General features: G+C 36.5%; 1 protein-coding gene across 1 annotated transcript; it reads left to right on the top strand.

Annotated features, from left to right (window-relative positions):
* The first annotated feature begins 2,675 nt into the window (after nucleotides 1–2,675).
* LOC123702348 lies at nucleotides 2,676–10,811 on the top strand. The gene is made up of 6 exons (XM_045650075.1): nucleotides 2,676–2,979; nucleotides 5,749–5,909; nucleotides 6,199–6,449; nucleotides 6,818–7,037; nucleotides 9,885–10,064; nucleotides 10,374–10,811. The coding sequence occupies exons 2-6, from the start codon at nucleotides 5,753–5,755 to the stop codon at nucleotides 10,682–10,684; spliced, it is 1,119 nt and encodes a 372-aa protein (XP_045506031.1). The 5' UTR covers nucleotides 2,676–2,979; nucleotides 5,749–5,752; the 3' UTR covers nucleotides 10,685–10,811.
* The last annotated feature ends 422 nt before the right edge of the window (nucleotides 10,812–11,233 follow it).

Raw genomic sequence — 11,233 nt, 5'->3', positions numbered from 1 at the left:
TCAGCTGCTAATTATTTTAACAACTGAATCAATGTATTGCATAGCAATGAATCCAATACTATTATGTTTTTATTAATGTATTGGATAGTCGAATAACGAGCAAAGAATATATCGAACAATTAATGATTAATAATAAGACGGGTTGCACTCCGGGAGTGCCGGCAGAAGTGAAAACTTGATTATTAACGTTCAGCATGTTTGATATTTTGGATTTTGGAATGGTATCCGTCTTACGCATGGAATATGAGAGCTAAAAAAAAAAAAGTCTTACGCTTTTTCGATCAGGCCACGTGTCCTGACGCGAGTTGATTTTATACCCAACGCCGCTAAAGAAGTTTTCACTTCAAAAAGTATTATAATTTATCCCAATAATAGCTTTGGACAAAAATAAGTTGCGTATACTAGAATAGGCTATTTGACAAGGTTTTGATAACTGTCTCAAATTATTAAGATACGTTTATAGAACACACAAAACACATGTTTCTTAATTTTTTGTAGTTATTCATTGAGAAAATGGAAAATAAAAACATGATATTCAAATATGCCGCCAAAACACAATTTTGAAGAATATGGCGGCTCGCGACCATGGTGACGTCACAGCGGCGTAAACATCAACTTGCTCCTAGTACTTATTGTTCGTTTTTGTTTTAATTATAGTATAATTAAGTTAATCTGTTTAAAAATCAGAAAATGAGTTCTTATAGGTGTGTAGTTCCTGAAACTAGGTATTTATATGTGCTCCAAAAGATATAAAAATGCGTAGAAAGTGGTTGCAGTTAGCTCGCAGAAATCTAAGTGATATATATATAATTAAAACAGTTATATTTTTTTGTGAAGACCACTTCGATGTAAGCATGGTGTTGAATACATTGCAGTTTATTATTATATTATTTATATTATTTATATATACATGGCAGTTTATTTTATTTGCAATACATAGTATAAATCGTCTCATTACTTACCTGCTTGAGGTAAGATAATGATATTATATATTATAAATTGATGATGACGTGTTTGTATTGATATTGAAAATAATCAATACAAACACATCAATCCTATAAACAGGATGGCTGAAATGAAAAACAAAGAGCTTAGCCTAAAAAACGTATACTTCATAATTATTGTGCTATTGTGATTCATGTTTGTAGGTACATTTAACTAAAAAGGTAATGAATGACGATTTAAATATTAACTTACGTAGCTGTTTTCACATTTTTCAATTATTGAGGAGCGTAAAAATCTGGGTTGTTTTTAAAGAACATGCCAACCATTATAGCGTCCACTTTAGGTAGATTTCGACTGTCTGTTTTTTCAAAATTAAGTTCCATGACAAACAAAAATAACACATAAAGCAGAAAACTGATTACAGACACCTCGAATCACAAGAAATAAGTTATACAAGAAACAAAACCAAAAGCGAAATTTAGCAACGACGTGAGTAAACGTTGGGATCACTTGTTATTTACGCCGCTGTGACGTCATGACAGATGCAGCCAATCATGGATGTTTTCGGTCACGTGGTAATTTTAAAAAATATGATGTTTTTTCTCGACGATTTATAAATAAATAAGTTATTATTTGTATCATTTATTAACTTAAATCGCTTCAAAAACCTTATATATATATATGGATTACACAAAAAAGTAATATATTTTTTATACTGTCAAATAGCCTATTGTATTAATCAAAATATTACATATTAAGTATATTGTTTCTATCCTGTAACATTCCACGATGTAAATATACTGAGTTAAATATCACTTATAAAGAAAATACCTTAGTGCAAAGATGATGAATGTCATTATCCTTTTTACCATAAAGAAGATCAAAAGTTTTATTCATTATTCTGGTTATTCAAAAATTGGACTATTATTTTATCTTAGTTTTAAAAGACATTCCAGTTTGCAAAAGAATCCTTAAGTAATAATTTATATCAATTTATATAAAAGTGTTCAAATATACTAGAAATAATTTCATAATAACTTATAGCTAGGTAATACATAGCAGATAGATTTCCAAAACGTGGTGATAAGCTAAGTTTATATTATTTTGTAATTAATGTGAATTATTAATATATTAAATTATTGTAAGTTAACTCCAAATGTTTCTACTTTTATATTGTTAAGAATTTATATAATTGTACATTGTGATTTTGTAATAAATTGTTATAAATTATTGTTAAAATGTTGTTTTTTTTTCCCTATTCCTCCAAATATGAATCCTGTAGGTAATGATATTGTAGATGTTTGAAAATGTTATTGCTAAGCAAAGTTGAATTTATGCTATCAAATTAAACATAAAACATTAGGACGGTGCGTTCAGATCAAACGAGTGAATGCTCATTCTAATCCCACTATGACAAATACTACTTAGTGTAAACAGGCGCAGAGCATTCTTTCGTTGTTCTTAGTGCGTTCGAAAAGATTCTAAGTACTTATGCATTATTCTAATAGTGAACTGAATTCGAGATTTCATTTACACTAAAAGAACACGAAAGAATGCTCTTGCTCTAGCTCTAACTCTATGTTCGTTTGGTCTAAGTGCACCGTGACCACTTGACTTCAGTGTACTATAATTATATTTTATCAAAATAAAATGGTATAGTGCAAAGGCAATTGAATTGATTTGTTCGTAGTCTATATTACCTATATCATTATCGCTTCATTTTGTAGATCCCATTGCAGGATATTGCCATGTTTTTGTTTTATTTTGATTTTTTCAATCTTCAATATTCACACATCAAAACGTTTTTTGTTTTATAATAAAAAGTTAAGTGATATTCGAAATTCCATACACATCCGCGTACAAGATCAACCAAGAAATATTTACATAATATTGTCGTGGGGAGTGTTAAGTAAGAGCTCGTGGCGGCAGTCGAGGAACCAACGTCGACGAAGAAAGTTGACGAATAGTCATAGGAGTATCTAATATATACGTGTTTGTAAACATTACTTGTGCTGGTTGATAGTGAGATATAAGGTGAGTTTGATCTTTAGTTGTAACTATTAGCTATGATAATGGTCCCAAATTTTCAAACAGTAGAGACATATTATATCTTATAAATTATTATGATAATGATAGAGTCAAATTAAAAAATATATCTACCAATTATAATCATATATGTATTTTTTTTAATTTTTTTATTTATTTTAAAGTTTAGCAGCATTACTTTTTTATTATTTAAATAGAGAAAATTTCCTTGCACAAAATATTTTGACCATTCTAAGAAAAAAACTTATATTTAAAAAGTATATTTTTATGCATATGTGAGTACATCCGTATATATTAATAAAAAAAAAAAAAAAAAATAATAAAATTCTTTATTGACATAATTACACAGGTCTAAATAATGAATCCTTTGGCTCCCGAACTAGTTTTAAACTGTGTCTCAGGAGCCAGAGGCTTCTCCCAATATTGATCATAATATTATGTCTATAAACTAAACTAAAAACTCTAAAATAACAAAATTAATAAAGAGGTAAGTTAAATTATTACGTAAGCGCATTTGTGTATCTAGATGAATGTGAGTGAGTGTGTGTGTGTGTGTCTGGGTGTGTGTAAGTGTGTGTGGGTGTTTGTGTGTGAGTGTGTGTGCATGTGTGTATGTGTGGGTGTAGTTGTGTATATATTATGTTGTAATTTATAAACAATTTTTGTTGATGTGATTTATTATATCTATATATATTTTTTTTTATCCATATTATGTTGTTAAGAATTATAAAAGATCCCTTAAAATGATTTCAGTATCGTCGTAGTCGAACTTCTCAAGCCAAGTAAGTATTAAGTTTTTAATTCCATTATTGTTTACTTTTTTTAATTTTAGTTCTTTATTTATAATATTGTACAGGCAATATAATTAATATTGTAATATTAATTATGTTTAGTGAATAATAGCCATACCCGCATGATGCACGCGTATTTAAGAATCTGCATTTTTTGAGCAGTTTTTCCTCTACAATTATTGTGAAATTTCTTATCACCTTCGATATTAATTATTCCAAATAACTAGGACGTGTTGTCACTTTCGAAAAAATTATGATGCTCTATTATTTGCGGTACCCGCAGCATTGCGGACAACCACGATTAAAATTATATTTTCTCTATGAGTCTCTATGTAAATCTAAAGAATTACATAATCAAATATTAATAAAGGATATAAGAGTTGGTATTAATACATATGGAAAGGTTTATGAATCAACTTTCATGTGTCGGGGAAACCCGGTGCGGCCGCGCCGAGGCTCGCGGATGTTGGCGCGCTTTCTCCTTGCGTAACTATAGCAACGAGCCCTGACCTCGCCTGACCTTCTCATTCACTAATTTGCGACATTGTGTGGTTATCGTGACTGATGTAATGATAAACATTAAACAATGCGTCATTTAAAGTGTATCGTTCTATAATGGTTGCTTATTAGTAGATTTATTTATTATATGGAGCGGTTTTGAAATGATTAGAGATTTAAATTACATTACCTACAGTAGTTACACAATATAATTATATTAGTCCCTTTCAGATAAATTTAAAAGCTTCAAAAAAGTATGAGATGTAATTATTTAGAGATCAGTTATACCCAAATTATTAGCCCAGCACTTTATTAATACAAATAGGTACCTACGCCTTATTTAGATTAATTAAAACAGCAATACGTCAACAATCAACATTCAATAGTTATCAAATATCAATAAATTTTGAGTAGGTAAAACTAAAACAAAAAAAATGAAATTTCATCCACAAAATTATTGCAATAATTATGCGTGAGTGTGAAGAGAAAGTGTGCATCCAATATACCCGTCGCCAGTTTAATCATTGCGAGCGCATTTGTAAATTTTAATAATGTTTCTACTAGACCGATTTCAACATTATTTTTCCACTTGTGGATAAGTACAACTCATACAAGTAGGTACTATGTCATGTACTATGTACTCCGGGCGAGGCTGGGACTACAATAAAAAAAAAACAAACAAACACACTTTCCTTTTATAATACCAATAACTTAGTAAGGATTCATAAATGCAACAAAAACAATATTTAATTACTTAATTATATATAAATTATCAATAATTATATCACAGTTTAGAAGTCTATACCCTTGGGCCTTGACTAAATATGTAAGAGCCTACGTGAGTTCAATAGCTTATTATTGTTTACAAGCCGGATTTGTGCAATGTTTCACAATGATATTATGCTCGATGCGCTAACGACGTGTGTTAGTGGAATAACAAATATGTGGGTCAAGTATTAGTTATGTATTGTTTTATCTATTATGTTAAACCCATGCGGGCTCGCTGAAGTCATAAAATTGTTTGAGCTATTGCCATTTCATTTACATACCTAATAATATGATGCTGAAAACGTGAGGCACATTCCTTAACGTCTATAATAGAACATAAAACGTCCCACATCTACTGATGGGCCGTGTCTATAGATTTAAATAGGATACTTACTGCCAAAGGTTTCTATTCAACTATTCACTATTGAATTGATTTTGGAAATTCGCCAGCTAAACTCAAACTTAGTAGGTAATTCAAATAGACTTCCTTTAGAAGCATGTTTACCATGTAACATGTTTACCAGAAGAAGAAGTTTTACATGTTTGCAAGAATCTCTGTCGTTGTTCTTTTAAAATCACATCAACTCCACTAGCTCTAAAGTGCAATTCTATATTCTTCATTTTACTCTACATAACCATTAACCATGTAAGACACAAAGTAACAGCAAAGGAGGTATAATAAAGTGCTATTGAATTCCAGCACAATGTGGGTGCATTACACCTTAATCGTGTTGGCGGTGCTGAGCGCCGTGAACTCAGAGAACAGCACTTTGGAGGACACGTGTGAAGCGTGGGACACCGGCTCCTTCGGCTCGTTGCTGGAAGACTGGGCTAGTACAGAACCCGCCTCGCAGAGACAAGGTTGGTTTCTATCACATTCTATCGAATAACATGTTTATGCTTTATTGTTTTAAAGATTGGGATCATTTTATTGACTCAGTGACGAAAGTGGTGATAAAACAGAAATGGCTCATTATCTTCAAACGTACCTATGTGAAATAACAAGTTATGCAAAGTTATAAAATAACTTTTCAGTACGCGCTTGATTAAAAACTGTAAATCTGTCTTCTACACTTAGAGTTTACTTATATCGGAAACTGTGAATAAAAAACTGCCATCAGTTCAATAATAATATATCTCGCATCATCAGGTCGTGTTATGGCCCTACCTTCCACCAAGGGCTACTACGTAACAGAGCGCATCGACAGTCCCCTGGTGCCCCCGCCGCCGCCGCACCCCGCGGGCCCCAACCGGGCGATCCCCCTGCAGGGCCCCGCGCACTACGGCAGCGCCCCGCCGCAGGGCTACAGCGGCCCGCACGGGTACAACGAGTGGGATGGCAATGGGAAAATTGTGAATAAGCCGCCCAGTCCTTATAAGGACAAGTTTAGACCGAGCTATGTAAGTTACACAGAATTTTACACAGTTGAAATATTTAAATTTATTATAAAAATTGTCTTACTTAATATTATGTAAGCAAATATGAACATTAGTTTAAGTTGGAAGAGATTTACATGGCCATTGCATCCCTCTCAATTCTCATCACAATTGAGATGATCAAAAATCGTCATATGTCACAAACAATGTATAATATAAGTATGTACAAACTTTAAACTTGATGCAGACTGCAGTACATAATATGCATTTTAAATCTCTTTACTTAAATAACAATTTTGAATTGCATTTACATAATACGATCTGGTTATAAATTGAATAGCAGGTACGTGTTTCTATTTAATACACAACTACAGCTGAAAAACACATTCCAGCAACAGCAGCAGCAGCAACAACAAGGCCCCGCCCGTCCGCAGGCCCCCAACAGCATCGACCGGGTAGACGAGCCGCCGCGCAAGCAGGTGACGGAGACCGACCTGTACCTGCTCAGCGCCATCGAGAAGCTCGTCTACCGCGCCGACCTCATGGAGAAGCGGCTCCGCAAGCTGGAGGAGAGCTTGCACTATGTGATCGCGGGCGCTGAGGCTAAACCTGGTTAGTATGCTGTGTAGTTTTAATGAAGGAAGTTAATTTGACACAGTACTGTTGTAACGAATGTGTTCACGGAATAAAAAAAAAAAAAATGTTGTGTGGTTTTATGAAACCACGGTAAAAGTGAAACTTAGGCACAAAATTATCGTATTTGTACGATAATTATTTTGGTCTACTCGAAGGAGCGGTCTACTTGGTCTACTCGGTAATAGGTTTGGTCTACTCGAAGGTGCGGTCTACTTGGTCTACTCGGTAATAGGTTTGGTCTACTCGAATGTGCGGTCTACTTGGTCTACTCGGAAATTGATGTAGTCTACTCGGAAATTGGTGTGGTGAGTGGTCTACTTGGTCTACTCGGTGAAGGTACGGTCTACTTGGTCTACTCGGTGAAGGTGCGGTCTACTTGGTCTTCTCTGTGAAGGTACGGTCTACTTGTTCTACTCGGAATTTGGTGTGGTATACTTGGTCTACTCGGTAATAGGTTTGGTCTACTCGAAGGTGCGGTCTACTTGGTCTATTTGGTAATAGGTATGGTCTACTCGAAGGAGCGGTCTAATTGGTCTACTCGGTAATAGGTTTGGTCTACTCGAATGTGCGATCTACTTGTTCTACTCGGTAATAGGTTTGGTCTACTCGAAGGTGCGGTCTACTTGGTCTACTTGGTAATCTAGGTGCGGTCTACTTGGTCTACTCGGTAATAGCCAATAGGTATGGTCTACTCGAATGTACGGTCTACTTGGTCTACTCGGTAATAGGTTTGGTCTACTCGAATGTGCGGTCTACTTGGTCTACTCGGAAATTGATGTAGTCTACTCGGAAATTGGTGTGGTCTACTTGGTCTACTCGGTGAAGGTATGGTCTACTTGGTTTATTCGGTGAGGGTGCGGTCTACTTGGTCTTCTCTGTGAAAGTGCGGTCAACTTGTTCTACTCGGAAATTGATGTAGTCTACTCGGAAATTGGTGTGGTCTACTTGGTCTACTCGGTGAAGGTACGGTCTACTTGGTCTACTCGGTGAAGGTGCGGTCTACTTGGTCTTCTCTATGAAAGTGCGATCTACTTGTTCTACTCGGAATTTGGTGTGGTATACTTGGTCTACTCGGAATTTGGTGTGGTATACTTGGTCTACTCGGTGAAGGTGCGGTCTACTTGGTCTACTCGGAAATTGATGTGGTCTACTTGGTCTATTCGATAATAGGATTGGTCTACTTGGACTAATCGGTGCGGTCTACTTGGTCTACTCGGTAATAGGTTTGGTCTACTCGAAGGTGCGGTCTACTTGGTCTACTCGGAAATTGATGTGGTCTACTTGGTCTATTCGATAATAGGATTGGTCTACTTGGACTAATCGGTGCGGTCTACTTGGTCTACTCGGTAATAGGTTTGGTCTACTCGAAGGTGTGGTCTACTTGGTCTACTTGGTAATCTAGGTATGGTCTACTCAAAGGAGCGGTCTAATTGGTCTACTCGGTCATAGGTTTGGTCTCCTCGAATGTACGGTCTACTTGGTCTACTCGGTAATAGGTTTGGTCTACTCGAATGTGCGGTCTACTCGGAAATTGATGTAGTCTACTCGGAAATTGGTGTGGTCTACTTGGTCTACTCGGTGAAGGCACGGTCTACTTGGTCTACTCGGTGAAAGTGCGGTCTACTTGGTCTTCTCTGTGAAGGTGCGGTCTACTTGTTCTACTCGGAATTTGGTGTGGTATACTTGGTCTACTCGGAATTTGGTGTGGTATACTTGGTCTACTCGGAATTTGGTGTGGTATACTTGGTCTACTCGGTGAAGGTGCGGTCTACTTGGTCTACTCGGAAATTGATGTGGTCTACTTGGTCTATTCGATAATAGGATTGGTCTACTTGGACTAATCGGTGAAAGTGCGGTCTACTTGGTCTACTCGGTAATAGGTTTGGTCTACTCGAAGGTGCGGTCTACTTGGTCTACTCGGAAATTGATGTAGTCTACTCGGAAATTGGTGTGGTCTACTTGGTCTACTCGGTGAAGGTACGGTCTACTTGGTCTACTCGGTGAAGGTGCGGTCTACTTGGTCTTCTCTGTGAAGGTGCAGTCTACTTGGTCTACTCGGAAATTGATGTGGTCTACTTGGTCTATTCGATAATAGGATTGGTCTACTTGGTCTACTCGGTAATAGGATTAGTCTACTCGAAGGTGTGGTCTACTTGGTCGACTCGGTAATAGGTATGGTCTACTTGGACTAATCGGTGAAGGTGCGGTCTACTTGGTCTACTCGGTAATAGGTTTGGTCTACTCGAAGGTGCGGTCTACTTGGTCTACTCGGTAATAGGTATGGTCTACTCGAAGGTGCGGTCTAATTGGTCTACTCGGTAATAGGTTTGGTTTACTCGAAGGAGCGGTCTACTTCGTCTACTCGGTAATAGGTTTGGTCTACTCGAAGGTGCAGTCTACTTGGTCTACTCGGTAATAGGTATGGTCTACCTACTCGGCCTACTCGGTGAAGGTGAGGTCATGGCGACATATCCAAGGGTGTGGTTTTATGAAACCCCGGTAAAATGAAATTGTTCGAACGGTTCGGAACACTGCTTTGTGTAGCGCATGTCGCGTGCCGAGTAGGTAATACCTACTCGGTTGCCGCGATACACGCGACATGCGCTACACAGACCAAAAAGTTTGAGGCGATGTAATAAAAGTTTCACTTTAAAAAATATTATAATGTGTTAGGTAATTAGAAGGACAAAACACGCAAGAATTTAGCCATAATAATCAATAAAACAAAATCAATATTCCCTTGATTGCATACGGTCCCTATCACAGTCCCTATCGGCTATCATGAATTTTATGTCTTTGAATAAACTCGTACCTATCTCCCAGAGCCATGCATGACGAACTACACGCGCGTGGGCGCGGGCTGCTACCAGTGGTCGCGCGAGGCGGCCGACTGGAAGGGCGCCAGCGTCGCCTGCCGCCACCAGCGGGCCGCGCTGCTCGAGCTCGACCACGCGGCCAAGAGAGCCATGCTGTCCAAGATACTGTCTGACAAGCAGCTCAAGGGTATGAATACTAGTCTTGACTATATTGCCTAATGTGACTATGACGTGTGAAAAGTAAATTTGCGAAACACATAACTAACAGCGTAGGAAAACTAATACATAAATCAGATTAGGTATACTTTTTTCGTATTCCATATACATACATAGTCACATTAGGTATACATAGTTACCACTTATAAATTATTTATCAAATTAATATTTTTATTGAAATTTTGTAAACATAATTTTTTAACTAGATCCCAATTCCCAATACGAACATTTCATATAAATCGATAAGTAATACCCCAACTAATATCATTATCTCCACCAGGTAAGGACTTCTGGACAGGCGGTCTGAACCCGGGTCTACTCTGGATCTGGTCGCACTCCGCCCGCCCGGTGGAAGCCGCAACCAACACCACCACCATCGCTGGTGAAGGTCGGTGTCTGGCCCTTGTGTACGACCCCGCTATTAACAACTACGTGTATAGGGGACAAGACTGTGCGCTCAAACACCGCTATGTATGTCAAAAGGAGGAAGATAAAACCAAACTGAGCAATGAGATCGAAAGGGCATCAAGAAAACTGAATTTAGATAGAACGAGGAAAGCCAAATTATTATGGGATAGTACAGATGATTAGATTTATTATGATTGATATATTTATTAACTTTATACTGTTAACGTGATGTTCTATTTGTAAGACTGATGTGCAGATATGTACCTTATTTTTATAATGTTTATAATTTAATAAATTAATAATTGATGTACCTATAATGAATTGTTTTTCTTGTATCCCCAAATTCCAAAGTCTTCCTATCTTATAAATATAAAGAATAGAACATTGAACCACAATCTAATGTCCTACACAATTGTTTGATAGATCGAGTACTTAGATATGTTTCTTGAAAATTATTACAAACGAAATGTTACAATTTATTTTTATATTATGAGTTAAGTTGTTATTCACACAATAATAAAACTCTGTAAACTCTATTTCCTTATATTATAAAAATATATTGTATGTGTCGTGGCCATATCGTAGATTTGATCATTTCATGATATGAGTGGCCATTTCACGAAATGGTCGCATATCGTGAAATGGCCAACATAGTTTGATCAGATCGTTAAATCGTCAACGTTTCACGATTTGGTCATCCACATTTGGCCAGATCGTATAAAATATAAAGAG

The sequence above is a fragment of the Colias croceus genome, chromosome 2, assembly GCF_905220415.1.
Source record: "Colias croceus chromosome 2, ilColCroc2.1".
NCBI classification, from domain to species: domain Eukaryota; kingdom Metazoa; phylum Arthropoda; class Insecta; order Lepidoptera; family Pieridae; genus Colias; species Colias croceus.
Note: the sequence above shows the minus strand (reverse complement) of the source record. Positions and strands in the feature narration are given on the sequence as shown.

Bases quoted from the DNA above. Each gene is read 5' to 3' on its own strand.
- LOC123702348 (XM_045650075.1), top strand. From the start codon at position 5,753: ATGTGGGTGCATTACACCTTAATCGTGTTGGCGGTGCTGAGCGCCGTG. The intron at 6,450-6,817 runs GTAAGTTACACA...AACACATTCCAG, and splicing joins ACAAGTTTAGACCGAGCTAT to CAACAGCAGCAGCAGCAACA. The intron at 10,065-10,373 runs GTATGAATACTA...TATCTCCACCAG, and splicing joins GTCTGACAAGCAGCTCAAGG to GTAAGGACTTCTGGACAGGC.